The sequence below is a fragment of the Xenopus tropicalis genome, chromosome 1 (assembly GCF_000004195.4).
Source record: "Xenopus tropicalis strain Nigerian chromosome 1, UCB_Xtro_10.0, whole genome shotgun sequence".
Classification (NCBI taxonomy): Eukaryota; Metazoa; Chordata; class Amphibia; order Anura; family Pipidae; genus Xenopus; species Xenopus tropicalis.
The window spans coordinates 153,430,133-153,446,393 of record NC_030677.2 but is presented as its reverse complement, the minus strand read 5'-3'; the positions used below and the strand labels follow the sequence as shown (position 1 = coordinate 153,446,393).

The 16,261-nt window shown below is 38.1% G+C and overlaps 1 protein-coding gene across 4 annotated transcripts in view; it reads left to right on the top strand.

Moving 5' to 3' along the window:
- The first annotated feature begins 240 nt into the window (after positions 1–240).
- Positions 241–16,261, top strand: part of dgcr2 (DiGeorge syndrome critical region gene 2) — a 29,141-nt gene continuing 13,120 nt past the window's right edge. The window contains exons 1-3 of one of the 4 annotated variants that reach the window (XM_012962894.3): positions 241–573; positions 10,214–10,246; positions 14,051–14,173. In XM_012962894.3, the coding sequence (XP_012818348.1) occupies positions 495–573; positions 10,214–10,246; positions 14,051–14,173 (235 nt within the window). In that variant the 5' untranslated portion in view covers positions 241–494. 4 annotated transcript variants of the gene reach the window in all.

Below are 16,261 nucleotides of genomic sequence, written 5' to 3'. Positions count from 1 at the left end.
CAGCTGTCATATGTCATTGCCTGCGCTCTCGCAACCTATAAGTTAGAAAGACTGTTGATGACAAAACTATTTTATTTGCAGTTGCCTAAGAGACAGGTTTAATTTAAATATGCTGTACATTTTCCATTTTACAGCCACTTTAATATTGCATCTGACTGCAAAAGCCTCCGTTTCCCCACGTAACTTATTCGCTTTGCGGACTTCCGGCTCGCTCACTTCCTTTTTCGCGAACTAATGGGTACGTCCCTCCTTCTACTCTCTGATTGGCTATGGAGCGGCCTGTTTGTTGTGAGGGGGACGGAGGTCGCCATCTTGTTCCCGGCGCTAACTGAGGCTGGGTGCCTACCGGTACCGAAAATCCAGTGTCGAAGCATGTCCCTGGAGACCTAATACTTGCATTATTTGTAAAGAGCGTTCCGTACCTCGCCCAGTTTTTCACCTCCCCGGCAAGTGCCCGGTTTTCGCGGCTGCGGGTGAGGATGAACGGAGGATAAATGGTGCCCAAACCGGACAGCGGCACCTTCCTTCTCCTCTTTTTGCTTGTACTTACACTGACTGAGCCGCTGCGGCCAGGTGAGTTGAGAAATGCGTGGCCTCCTTAGTGCTGCTGGCGGGGGGCATTAGTGCCCAGAGGCAGAATTGTAGTGTCAAGCCCAGCCTGCGAGCTGCCTAGCTATTGTAGAACTACAGCATTCAGTAGGCACGACAGACTGACTGATAGCAATAAGAAATCATAATAAGCAGGTTGGGTTAGTTTAGGGGATCTCATAGGGTAGGCATGAAAGGGTGTGTCAGAGTGCCCCCAGCTCTCGCATAATGCTGCGGCTTGCTGACTGTGGCTGAAGCTTCTCCCCAGAGGCCCGACATTCAGTTCAATCTGTTAGAACTGTGCTTTTAATTGTGATTTGTGTTTGCACTTTGCTACAAGACCCTTTGGGAGGCGGGGACAGAAGCCAAATTCGTATTGGCTAGGTTCCAGTTGTCAAACTCTGTTTAATGTAACTTTGTTTCCACTTCACTATACATGTTTGTATAACGCCAATTTATATCTCGCACAATGGAACAATACATGCTTCAAAACACAAAAGCATTACCTGTATTATAGTCTTCAAGGAACAGCTCAGTGTAAAAATAAAACTAGGTAAAAAAAGAAAAAAAACCCTAAAAACTGATTGTGCCTGGCATGACCAAGTTACTCTACTGGACAAAAAGCTATGCTGTAGGCTGGAGAGAATGGATGCCTAATGTAATTGCCAGAACACAACTTCCTCCTGTGCATTTCTCTAACTTGTTTGATAGTACAGCAACTTGAAGGGGGGACCACATGTGACATAACTGTTAAAGTTTGCTTTTGATTGTGAGCACACTGGTCAGATCCTTGCAGCAGTATCTTGACAAACTGGCAATCTGGGCGCCTAAGTGGCAGATGAGATTTAATGTGGATAAATGTAAGGTCATGTAAAAATATGCAAGCCACTTATACACTTTATGGAACTACAAGGCAAATCCATAATGGAGAAGCACCTTGGAGTTCTTGTAGATAATAAACTTGGCTGTAGCAAGCAATGCCAGGCAGCAGCTGTATTAAAAGGGGCATGGATTTGTGGGAGATGGGGGTTATTCTTACACTTTACTGAGCAATGATAAGGCCCCATCTAGAATATGCCATTCAGGTTTGGTCTTAAAGAGGGCCTGTCACCCAGACATATAAAGCTGTATAATAAAAGTACTTTTCAAATTAAACATGAAACCCAAGTTCTTTTTTATATTAACACATCCAAACCCATTATAAAGGCATTTAAAAATCCCAGCTGTCAATCATATATTTCTTGCCCCCAGCTCTATGCCTTAGGCATAGAGGCGGGGCAGACAATAACTTTAGCTTTCCGTTCAGCACTACCTAGATGTCACTGCACATCTCACTTTTCCCCTTCCTCCTCCTCATCTAACTGTGTAGCCAGTGCATGGGCATGGGCATCTGGTCCCCCAGTCAGTCACATAAACAAGATTTTGAGGTGGTACAAAGCTTGCCTTAATAACCGTGTCCACAAAATGGTGCCTGCTTGCTTTGATTGAGTAATTCCAAGACAGAATGAAACAAGATTTATATTATTTATATAGAGTAAGTGAAGTTTATTTTGCTCAACTAACAATATAGAAAATAATTTGGAGTTATTTCTTAGGGTGACAGGTCCCCCCCCCTTCAGTGCTCAAACAAGATATTATTGAGTTAGAGAGGGTACAGAGAAGGGCAACTAAGCTGGTAAAGGGTATGGAAAGTGTCAATTATGTGGAAAGACAAGCCAAGTTGGGGTTGTTTACATTGCAGAAGAGGTGCTTAATGGGTGATAAGATTACTACGTATACGTATATAAGGGGATCAATATAATAACCTCTCTAATGCTTAATTTACCAGTAGGTCCTTCCAGCAGACATTATTATTGTTATTATTAACATGTATTTATAAAGTGCCAACATATTCCGCAGTGCTTTACAATAAGTGGATTTCATATATTGGACATACAGGATTACATACAAAGCAACCAATAACTGATACAGTGAAGGTGAAGAGGTCCCTGCCCAAAAGAGCTTACACTCTATAAGGAGAAAGGATTGAGACACAAGGTGTGGGAATGGGCAAGATCAGAATTACGCAGTATAAGAGATGTAGCACAGGGTATTGCTTTTAGCAGCCTACTGAGGCACCTATTCTGATTAGAAGAAAGGAGGTTCATTCTTAATATTCGGAAGGGGCTTTTTATGTGAGAGCTGTGAAGTTGTGGAATTCTCTCCCTGAATCAGTCGTACTGGCTGATACATTAGATAGCTTCAAGAAGGGGTTGGATGGCTTTTTGCCAAGTGAGGAAATACAGGGTTATGGGAGATAGCTCTTCGTACAAGTTGATCCAATTGCGATCGAGTCAGGAAGGAATATTCGCCCCCCCTGCCAAATTGGAAAGGCTTCAGAAGATTTAATTATCAGGCAGGTTATATAGGCATAAAAGATTAAACTTGATGGATGTGTGTCCTTTTTTCAAACTAACTTAATGTTTCTATGTATGTAGATTCTGAAGCAAAGTAACTGAACATGTGCCCTCCTTCAATTCGCTATCTAACAGGTTACAGAGGTTCAAAGGAGGAAGTTGTATCCTGGTTATGGTAGCCTTTAGCCTTTATAGATTACATTTTTGGCTTATTTACTATACTGAAAACATTCTATATTTTGCGAAGCCTATCTATTCTTTTCTGGTGAGTTTATCTACAGTAGGACTGCATGCCATAGATCTTCTCTGCTGTACATACTTGCTGAAACAGTATGAGCTCTAGGATAGTATACAGGGTACTTTTTTCTAAAGTTAATGAATGAAATATGTCTTCTACATCCGATACATAAGCATAACTGAAAATATTCTCATTGCAGTGTTTCTAAAAGCTTTCTGGATTAGGGGTGTTCGCATACCTTTAATCAGTACTTAAATATTCCTTTGACAAAGTATCCTACTTATATTTACTGTTTTCACATTGATATATTTGCATATTAATGACTTAAGTCAGATTAGCAACATTTAAATGTTTGCCACGAAAACTCATGAATTTAAATTAGGGCTTCCAAAACTGGAATGTCTCATTTATTAAGCTCAAAGAATTAAACAAACTTTAATGTGAAACTTAGGCATCTAAAAGCTTGCGAGTTCAATGTAGAAGTTGTACTAGGCAAAATGTAAGCTATTTTTTTGAGTTTTTTGAAAATTTTCTAAGAGTTTGCAGATTGATAATGTTGAGCAGAATGCAAATTTAAGTTGAGTTTTTTCACATTTTTATTTAAGTGTTTTAGATTAAATTTTTTTTTAATAAGCAAACATTTGAGTTTGGTAAAATTTTGAGTTTATTCAAACTCTTAAAAAAAACTCTATAATCCATTCATTCTAATTTTGATAATTACGCTTCCTGATGTCTGTTTTTGTATTAGGCAATTGAGGATTAGGTTGTGTTGATGTATTTTGGTCACAAGAAAGTCATTTTATCTTTTTTATGTTCATATCAGTATTGTTTGAATAGGTCTGATTTTATTTTCTCAGAGGGGTTTATTGCACAGACTGATATTAATTGCTCTGCTTTTGGAAAAGTAACATTTGTCTATTGATTTTTCTTAAAAACTTTATATAGATTTATGAAAATTAACAAAGTGTGTAATTTCAGCGATCTGAGTCTTTTTGGCTGATGGCATCAATGCTGTAGTGAGCATTTGTATGATAATGACTGGTAGTACTAATGATTGCAGGGGTCTCCAAGAATGAGTCAATGGGAGGTGGTTTCAGGCCAAGTGTTGTACCTCATAGGCATCCCTTAAAAACTTTTGCAACCTTTAAGTTTAGATAAATGCGCTATCAATTTCACCTCTACCAGACACTTTTTTTTTTAACATATACTTATTCTGTATTTTTCAGAATAGATTTGATTTGCTGTTACTAGTCACGTTAAAGGGGTTATTCACTTTTGAGTTAACTTTTAGTATAATCTAGAGAGTGATACTCTGAGACAAATTGCAATTGATCTTCATTTTTTATTATTTGTACTTTTTTTTATTTCACTGTTCAGCAGCATTCTAGTTTAAAGTTTCTGCAGTCTGGTTGCTAGGATCTAAATTACCTTAGCAACCAGGCAGTGGCTTGAATGAGAGACCAGACTATGACTAGGAAAGGACCTGAATAGAAAAATACGGTATTCAAAGCAACAATACCATGACTGTATTTGCTTGACTTGCCTTGTCTCAAATTACATAATACGTGATAAATTGAATAATAAGGCACTGCCGAATATTATCACACTTCAAGACTACACTACGGTAATTGCATAAAATCTGCTTTGTTTATCTGAGTTGCTGTGGGATATATTAACATGAGTTGGACACCTGTAATCCTGTGATTTTAGAAAAACGAAACATTGAGCTGACAGGCTTAGGCTTAATAGCAGCAGTCTGAAGGAAGCACTTAAGTCCTCTAAATGTGACTTAACATTATTTATAGGCCATATGCAGTGTCAGGTTCAGTGATATTGTAGTTTCAACCCACAAAAGCTTGATTGATAATTATATTTTCATTACATTTTTTTCTATAGAAATAAATGTCAAGTATAAATGGCCAATCACATTGAAATTTAGGGTTAATAGAAGGAATTTCATGTGTGTGGTGGCATATTTCTTTACCACAAAATTCCATGATAGTTAACAACCTTTGAGGTGGTGGTAGCGCCAGGATTCCCTAGAATGAATAGACACACTGAATTCAAAAGCAAGTACAGGTATGGGATCCCTTATCCAGAAACCCATTATCCAGAAAGCTCCGAATTACGGAAAGCCTGTCTCCCATAGACTCCATTTTAGTCAAATAATTCACAATTTTACCTTGTAATTGATCCCAACTAAGATATAAATAATGCTTATTGGATGCAAAACAATCATTTTAGGTTTAATTAATATTTTACTGATTTATTTAGTAGACTTCAGATATGGAGATCCAAATTACGGTAAGATCCCTTATCCGGAAAACACTTGGTCCTGAGCATTCTGGATAACGGGTCCTATACCTGTATAGGCGGGACAGTGTAAGAAGCAAGTGTAGATGCAAGTACCTTTAATGAATGGTGTATATTTGCACGACAACTGTGGTAGTTCTTACTAAATAAGCCCTTATATGGCTAAGAGAATCCGGGCTCATTTTTAACCTAACTTTAGGGACTCTTCTCAAATAATGCCTCGGTGCCACTCACACAAGTGTAGAGGGTATTATAAGAGTAAATGGACAAAATTTATAATTATTCCCTTGGCTTAGGAATGAGATGTTGGAAAAGCAGGTTTTCAGATACTTTTTGTCATATAGAATATAGAGCTATAACAAAATGACTGATATGGTTTTTTCTACATCAATCTACAAATGACTGATATGTTTTTCTACATTCGTAGCTTTATGAGGTTGGGGGGGGTGCAGATCAAATGTTTTGTTTTTTAGAAGGTCTGAAAATCTTTGTTCTAAGACAAATCTTCTAATGACTGATTGCCATTGGCCGGAAATTATCAGGCTGATAACTCGAAGCCCGCACATGGTCCAAAAATCATACAAAACTTCGCTTCTAATGGTTGTCGGTGTGTGTGTGGCCAGTTCATTTATGTTTTCGCAGTGGCATATGCTCCAGGGCTTTATTCTTTTGGTTTCAGGTCCTTGATATTTCAGTTCTTAGCTAATGTCAGCGACTTAATGTACCAAATTGACCCACATAAGAGGAGAGACAGGAAAAGCCAATTATGTTTAGACTTTAGCTGGAGGCAGCCAACCCACTTCTACATCTCCCAAGGAGTATGCACTTTTAATAAATGTGTGCAGGGTGCTAGTGTTAAAATAATTTAATAATTTATGTTGGAATGATTGAACCTAGTTTATCTGTATTCATTAGTCTTTCCTATCCGGGGTAGAAGCATGTGCGTGAACTTGACTACTGGAGGTTTTCTTGTGCTTAAAGTGATACAGACACCAAAAAAATTCTTATAAAAATATGAACCTACTTCCAAACCTACCTATAGGCCATGCTGACTGTTTTTTCCTAAAAGTCCTGTTTCTCTACATAAATCCTACTGAAGATCCTGAACCCAACTGTAGCATCTCAATCTGTCAAAAGGACTACGTCATAAACTGGGAGGATTCAGCTTGCCGTTTGCTTCAAGAAGTTCCCCCTCCCTCCCTAACATAGCATCGCATGGCGTTGTGAACTAGATAGCAGGCAGGCTTGATCTTTCCATTGCCTGTCTATTTCAGTTCCTCTTCTATTTCCATTCCAGTCTGTCATTCTAACCCAGCAGTTTTCAACCTGTGGGTTGGGACCCCTTTGGGGGTCGAACAACCCTTTCACAGGGGTTGCCTAAGACCATTGGAAAACACATATGGTTAATGTTATGGTTGGGGGTCACCACAACATGAGGAACTGTATTAAAGGGACGCGGCATTAGGAAGGTTGAGAACCACTGTTCTAACCACTGCTTGGTTGCTAAGGTTAACAAGACCCTAGCAACGAGAGCTGCTAAAATACTAAATTGGAGAGCTGCTGAAGAGAAAGTGAAATAACTGAAAAACCATAAGAAATAAATGAAAACCAATTGCAAATTCTCTCAGACTATGAATGTCTATAGTTACATAGTTACATAGTTACATAGGGTTGAAAAAAGACCATTGTCCATCAAGTTCAACCCATCCGAGTAAACCCAGCACACAACCTATACTAACCAATCTATACACTCACATACATAAACTATATATATACAACCAGTAATACTAACTGTAGATATTAGTATCACAATAGCGCTGGATATTCTGCTTGTTCAAAAACTCATCCAGGCCCCTCTTAAAGGCATTAACAGAGTCTGCCATTACCACATCACTAGGAAGGGCATTCCACAGCCTCACTGCCCTCACCGTGAAAAACCACCTACGCTGCTTCAAATGGAAGCTCTGTTCCTCTAATCTATAGGGGTGACCTCTGGTGCGCTGATTGTTTTTATGGGAAAAAAGAACATCCCCCAACTGCCTATAATCCCCTTTAATGTACTTGTACAGAGTAATCATGTCCCCTCACAAGCGCCTCTTTTCCAGGGAAAACAACCCCAACCTCGACAGTCTAACCTCATAGCTTAAATCTTCCATCCCCTTTACCAGTTTAGTTGCACGTCTCTGCACTCTCTCCAGCTCATTAATATCCTTCTTAAGGACTGGAGCCCAAAACTGCACTGCATACTCAAGGTGAGGCCTTACCAGGGACCTATAAAGTGGCAAAAATATGTTCTCATCCCTTGAGTCAATGCCCTTTTTTATACAAGACAGCACTTTATTTGCTGTAGTAGCCACAGAATGACACTGCCTGGAATTGGACAACTTGTGATCTACAAAAACCCCTAGATCCTTCTCCATTAAGGAAACCCCCAACACACTACCATTCAGTAGATAGTTTGCGTTTATATTATTCCTACCAAAGTGCATAACTTTGCACTTGTCAACATTGAACCTCATTTTCCAGTTAGCTGCCCAGTTTTCCAATTTTGTCAAATCGCTCTGCAAAGCGGCAGCATCCTGCATGGAACTTATAGTTTTGCACAATTTAGTGTCATCAGCAAAAATAGAAACAGTACTGTCTATGCCCACCTCCAGGTCATTAATAAACAAGTTAAAAAGCAAAGGACCAAGGACTGACCCCTGCGGTACTCCACTAACCACACTGGCCCAATTAGAAAATGTTCCATTTACCACCACTCTTTGTACTCTATCCTTCAGCCAGTTTTCTATCCAATTACAAATATAATGTTCTAGGCCAATATTCCTCAATTTGATCATTAACCTTCTGTGAGGTACTGTATCAAACGCTTTAGCAAAATCTAAGTAGATGACATCAACTGCCATTCCAGCATCAAGGTTCCTGCTCACCTCCTCATAAAAGGCAACTAAATTAGTCTGGCAAGATCTGTTACGCATAAAACCATGCTGGAACAAACTAATAGTATTGTGAACTGCAATGTATTCAACTATCCTATCCCCTATTACCCCTTCCAGAAGCTTTCCTACTACTGATGTTAGACTAACAGGCCTATAGTTTTCAGGCTGAGAACGAGATCCCTTTTTAAATAATGGCACCACATTAGCAATCCGCCAGTCTCTCGGCACCATGCCAAACCTCAACGAATCCTGAAAAATTATGTGAAGAGGCTTGGCAATCACAGCGCTCAGCTCATTTAATACCCTGGGATGAATCCCATCCGGTCCTGGACCTTTGTTTACCTTTACATGTTCAAGTCTCTTTTGAATTTCCTCCTGAGTGACCCACGCGTCAGTAGCTAAATTACTAGCACTGGGTAAATTAAAAGGGAAGCCTTCATTATTGGCTCCTCAGATGTATAGACAGATGAAAAATAAGAGTTCAAAATTTCTGCTTTTTCCCCGTTCTCATCAACCAACTTACCCCCCGTGATAATAAAGTTCCCACCCCTTCTTGCTTCATTTTTTTACTATTCACATAATTAAAAAATAATTTTGGATTCTTTTTACTCCTTGCTGCAATATCCCTTTCCATCTCTATTTTAGCTTGCCTGATAGCTTTTTTGCATGCTTTATTTGCTTCCTTGTACCTGATGAAAGTTTCCGCTGTCCCAGCTAACTTGAATGCTTTAAAAGCACGTTTTTTATTACCAACCTCGACCTTAACTCTTTTATTCAGCCATAAAGGTTTTGCTTTGCGATGCCTCTCCTTGCTTACAAGGGGAATATACTGTTGTGTATACTTGCAAAGCAATGTTTTAAAGATGTTCCATTTTCCTTCTGTGTCTAACCCCATGAAAAGCCTTTCCCAGTTGACACATTGCAGAGATGCCCTTATACTGGCAAAGTCTGCACGTCTAAAATTGAGTGTTTTAGTTACTCCCTTATAGAGCTGTCTCTGCAGCATTATCTCAAAGGAGACCATGTAGTGATCACTGTTCCCCAAATGCTCACCCACACAAATGTTAGAGATAAGTTCAGTATTATTAGATATTACCAGGTCCAAAATAGACTCATTCCGAGTAGGTTCTTGAACCACCTGAAATAAAAAGTTGTCATTTAGCATATTTACAAACCTACTAGCTTTTTCTGACTTAGCCACCCCATTACTCCAGTCAATGTCCGGATAATTAAAGTCCCCCATAATAACAACTTGACCCAATTTTGAAGCCTCCTCCATTTGCAAAAGTAGCTGGGCCTCATCCCCCTCATCTATACGGGGTGGTTTATAGCATACACCAATGATCATTTTCTTTGTCTATGTCATACTAAAAGTAGGGATGCACTGTATCTAAAATTTTAGGATCCGGACGAACCCCGAATCCTTTGTGAAAGGTTGGGCTGAATATATTAAATACATTAAAATATATTTTAATGTATTAAAAACTTTATTTTATATATACATTCAGTGTTCCAGAATGCAGTTTCACGCAGAATTTCATTTAGTGTGGCTGCATCTGGGCCAAAGCAATGGCTCCGGGTGCTGTCACAACTATTAGATTTTTCAAGCGTAGGGGCGGATTCTCGGCCTGTGTTTATGTGGACTTTTATAATTGTTATGCTCTTTCACTTTGGTATGTAGACAATTAGATTGTAGCTATAATTATTTTGGTAAGTTTCTTTTAAATTCTAAATTTCAGGTCCAGGAATAGTTCTGGCAAGACTTCAATCAGGTGAGCATGCTTCTAGCTGTGGTAGTGAGTAGTAGACTGAATGGTAGAAATTGTTGTTAAAGGCTAATAGATGTCACGTGGTATCATTTTGTAGATATAAAATGGCATATAGTTGAAAATTCTTGTAGAATATTTATAAAGGTGTGTAAAAAAAAAAAACTAAAAAAAAAACTTGTTATGCTGTTAGTCAACTTGTAGATATAAAGCTGTGTGGACAAATCTGTAGTTGAGTGTAAAATTCCAATAAAAAAAAAATATAGGTTTAAGCTTAAAAAAATGGCAGCAGTGTGCTTTACACCCATATTTATGCAAGAATTTCTTTACTGCCTGAACCTCTCCCTGTGACTTTAAATTTCTTGCACCAGTTATACAGCAGTGTTATATATTGATATCAATTTCTGGAGTTCATCAAAATCTACACCTTTATAAATGATACTACTTTTGACAATTGTAATGGATTCTGCTTGCTGATTTCACAAATGGTGTTATAACTAGGGATGCACTGAATCCACTATTGTGGCATTTGGCAGAATACCAAACCGAATCCTAATCCTAATTAGGATTTGAAGGATTTAGGTTCAGTTCGGCCAGGACTATGGAATCTGCCAAATCCTGCTGAAAAAGGCAGAATCTTGGTGCATCCCTAGTTATAACCGCGATTTTGGTGTAAAATATTTTGTGCATCTTTATATATGTTACATAAAACCCAGCAAGCCCTAAAATTGTGTAAACCCCAAGGCCAACAATCTGATCATATTGAGTGCATATACAGAGCAGTCAGAAAGTCTGAAAGGGCCCATACACAGGCAGATACGCTTTCAACTTTCTCTAGAAGGGCGAAGTCAATACTTTTTATTGGCCCTTGTTTGGCCACCTTAAGTGCTAGGACTGTCTAAAAAAAAAAAAAAAAACTTTCATTTATTTGTTTTATAGAATGTTGGCCTTGTAGGACTACTTCACCAGGATGCTTGAATTATACACACAAATGAAGATTTGTCTTTATATTCATTATTAATTTGCAGGTTCTAATATGAGCTGTCCAGCATATTTAAATACTTTGGTGTCAAATTGTATTATGTGCTTTCATGCAAAGAAGTCTGTAAGTGTCCTGGGATGTAAAAATGCCTTAACAGGACAATTCTGGACCAGGAACTCCCATTAGACAGCATGTTGTTACAGCATCTCTCCCATGTATCATCTAGTTTATCAGCCATTGTTTTTCAGACTGATGATTTTCCTTAAAGGAACAGTTCAGTGTAAAAATGAAACTGGGTAAAATAGATAGTCTGCGCAAAATAAAAAATGTTTGTAATATAGGCAAAAATGTAATCTATAAAGACTGGAGTGAACAATGTCTAACATAATAGCCAGAACACTACTTTCTGCTTTCAGCTCTCTAACCTCTTAGTCAGTGACTTTAGGGGCACATGGAACATAACCGTTCAGTTAGTTTGTGAGCAAGCAGGTCAGATTCATATGCAAACTAACTGAACAGTTATGTCCCATATGGGCCCCCCTTTAAGTCACTGATTGGTTACTGACTGCTAACAGCTTAGAGAGATGAACGGAGGAAGTTTGTGTTCTGGCTATTATATTAGACATCTACCCATTCCAGCCTTTGCAGATTACATTTTGCCTAACTATATTGAAACATTTTTTATTTTGGGCAGTCTATCTGTTTTACCCAATTTAATTTTTACACTGAACTATTCTTTTAAAGAGGAAAATGGTTTCTCTTTCAAATACAATGTGTATGTGGAGAACAAGATCAGTAAGCATAGCATGCACATTCCATGTGAGTTTTGTAGGCATACTTGGGCCAATATTAACTCCTGACTATCTCTTTGGAAGAGGACTGTATGGAGCTCTGTTTGTGGTCCTCTCAGGACAGGTCTGGATGGGATTCTAATGTGATCCAGTCATTTGTCAGGGGCCATGTAATCTGCTCTATTTGGCCAGGATGGTCTGAGTAGGTCAATTATATGCTTATTTGACACCCCCCTAAAACGCAAAAACGGGTCTTTGGAAATGTTTGCATTCATGTGCTACAACAATTGTGTTTGTTTTTAAATGCTTTTTAAAACATTCCAGCTTTGGTTCCTTCAGTGTACTACATAGTCTGAGTGAGATAATGCCCCTTCAATATTAGTCTAATACCTGTCTTGGTATCATTATCCTTACATACACCTCATACCTGGGTCTTATATATATATATATATATATAATAATAGTAAACCATTGGTTCAATAGATTAGTTTTTTTGCTTATCGCCAAAGACCTGGGAGTCCTGCACCCAAACATGTAACCTTATTAAATGGAGTACATAATTTTTGCTATATACACCCCCTCCCCCTGTATCATATTGGGCACAGTACACTTAGGATTGGGGCTGTATATTTCATGAAATGCATACATATTATACGTATAAATAGTGAATTTGTCTATAGTTTTTTTAAAATGCAGTTATTGTGAATTTACTTGCACTTAATTGATAGATACTGAGAATATTTTAGTTGATACAACAAGTAAAATGTGTTTGCCATAAGGAAGCATGTCATAATATGCAATAAAATCTGACCTTTCAGAAAAAAAGCAATTTTCATCTGCCTCTGTAAAAATAATTGTTTGCTTCCTAGCAGACCATGCAGAAATCTTGCTGCTAATACGCTTAAGAATTGTTACAGGGGTCCCTGCATACCCTAGAACACTTTTACAGATGTTGCTTGTTATAGTTTTAGACCAGCTGTCAGTCTTCATGATGAGTATCTTGTCATATGAAACTATCTTGACAACATCTTGCTTTGCTAAACTTCCCCTCATATAGAGGGGACTTTCACTCAGGTATGCACAGAAAGGGCTTATATCTGTGAAAGGCTATTGCATTTATTTGGTTTACATATGAACAGCGCCTGCTCTTTAGGGACACTTGCTGACAGAGGTGATTGCTGACCCCTCTAGCTTTTTATGGAACACTACATATAAAGCTTGGTAAGGGCATAGACAGTTTCAGGAACTCTAAACATGTGCCTATTCATCACCTACCTGCTGCATGCCTAATGGTAGTATTGCTCTGTAGAGTGTTTGTAGGCTTAGAAAAGTAAGCTCTTAGGTTGAATAGCACATTATATGTCACTGAGGAGGAGCATGCTCTCACATAGCTGAAATTATTTGTATAATTAGTGTTTTGTGCACGAAGGTGAACATCCCATTTTAATACCCCAAATACGCCAGAGCACCTGTTGAGTCGGCGGTACTTGAACAGGCAGCTATGCCTGACATGCTTGTATAGGCACTTAGGGCCATTTGGCACTTTGGTGCCACATTTTTGCCTGTTTAAATGCACCCCCGTCTTAAAAAATGAAAGCCTAGTCCAAAGCAGAAAGTACAGATAAGGTTTGAGGTCACAACAGTACAAGCATGGGATCTACCATACGGAATGCTTTGGACATGGGTGTTCCATATAAGGGACCCTTTCAGTAACTAGCATCACCATACATTAACAGTTAAACCTGAATTGTAGGATTTTGACATCCATATGCATTATGCAGCTTAGGTACCATCATGTAGATGCCACTGTTTTATTATTACATAGAAAAGGACAGTAATAATAAAAAAAATCATAATATGGACTATGGGAGATGGCTTTACCATAATTTGGAGCCATCTGGATATCCGGTTTCTACACAAGGGTTCCCATTTCTGTGCTTGAATTTTCTGCAGTTACTTAAAACTGGTATCAAGTTTAAAATATACACAAGGTAAACTCCTAGAAAACTCAGAAAATTGGTGTTTTTTCTCTTGCAGAGCTGCGCTGCACACCAGGGCAGTTCGCTTGCCACAGTGGTACCATACAGTGTATACCCCTTCACTGGCAGTGTGATGGATGGCCAGCATGTGAAGATGAGAGTGATGAGGTCAACTGTCCAGGTAGGTCTACAAATATCTGTTGTTTCTATTTATCTGCAAGTCTCTCTTTCCCACACCAGCATAAAAATGTAAATCATTCTAAAAAACTTAAAACAGTGTGATATAACTTCTTACATAAATGCTTCAACATGAAATCATGAATCATTCAGGAATCTTGGATGCCAGTGATACTACTCTGAAAAATTCTTAGCTATACTAGGAAAAGAAACATAAAATGTTGTAAATAGGGAAGTGTATCAATCACATTATAAACTCATAGGACCAATTAACAGAAAATATTAATCTGACTTGAAATACAGTTTTTATGTATGGGTATATAAATTTTTTTAAAGCATATTTATTGATTTTTTTTTTTTACTGCAGTATATCTACTATGATTATACTCCATATTTGTATCGTCTAAACAGAGCCTCAGCAGTTCTGTTCTCACTGGAACCTAACATACCCCCTCAACTGCACAAGCTCTCACAAACAAAAACATTTTACAGCTTAAGGGAGAACTAAACCCTAGCCCATTCTCACCCCCCTCCACTTCTAGAGTTCAGTTCTTTTTTTATTTTAAATCTTCTGTTCTCTAGAAAGATTAACTGGTGAATAACGGCATTGGAGATTTTATAATGAAGTTAATAATGATTACTAGATTTATAAATCTATAAGAAATCCATATTTTCACCCCAAACACCTCTTCTCCAATTTAATTAATTTTAGTTTGGCAGCCTACAATCATTGTAAGACCTTTATACTCCTTATCAGCTTAGTTAGTCATACTTCTCTGGAATATCTGTTTTAGTAATGTCCTTTTATGAGTACTAAAAGCAAAAAAAATCCAGTAGCACACTGAAGATGCAAGCCGTGAAAATTTTTTGTTTTATTTGCCCAAGTACATATAAACAAGCAACGAAACAAGAGCAACGTTTCGGGCCCCTCCGGACCCTTTCTCAAGCTAATGGTGCACTATTTAATGTGCAAGTTATAAAGGTTTATAATTTAAAAATTATAATTTTGGTACTAAAGACCAAAACTGCACTGCATATTCTATCTTGGGCCTTACCAGTGCTTAGAGGGATAAGGGGAAAAATAACCTCTTTTTCAGTGACTCTATATGCCATTAAATAGGGGCTTAACTTAAATACCTTCCCCCTCATCAGCATTCCATACTTTTGCAATTCTTTTCGACTTTTAGAGCTTTAGTTTTGGACCACTAATTCCAGGCTTTTGGGTCATCCACTCTTTCTGAAATTGACAGACAGCAGCCCCTGTGTTTACTGGCAATACAGAAAATTCAAAGGGTACCTGGCAGTTTAAAACTGTATAAAAGAGTTAAAGGATATGTCAACCCAAAAAAAATTTCTTACCTAATAAAAGAAAACATAATTCTAAGCAATTTGCTATATGCATTCATTACAAATGTGTTATTTGTATATATTATTGCTATTAAAAGCAGTGTTTGTCATTTTCTTTTCTCTGCCCTGGTGGCTGACTTTTGAAACAGTGTTACACAGGCCAGCAGATTGTCAGACCTGTCTTGCTGGAGGAGATTGACCTATGCAACATTGTTTAAAAAGCCATAACCAGAAGTTAAGCAAATGCTGCTTTCAGTAGCAGTTACATTTACAAATAACTTTTAAAGCACATGTTGGAAAGTTGCTTAGAATTATGTTTTATTTTTCATTAGGCAAAATATTTTTTGGGTTGACATGTCCTTTAATATCTCAGAACACATTTGTAATGGAAAATTAATGTAAATTGCAAAAGTGGTACTGCACTGAGTAGGTTTGCATCAGTCAATGTTTTGGGTTTGATTCCCTTTAACGTGCATGTTGCATAAGTTCTAACAAAGCTTCTTGCATTAGTGAACATTTATTAAATGACAGCCCATCCCTGCAAAAGTAGTTTAGAAATGTTGTGCCCATCTTCGCCACTAGCCCCTTGCTGGGCGTTCCCCTCTTTTAATCCCACAACATTCTGAGCATAACCTCCAGTCAGCGATACACACTCTTAAGCATGTAGGAGCCTTGCAATGGATTACCTCATTCACCATCCTATTAACCAAATCACTTATTACCACTTCCTTTGTCTTTTTGTTCT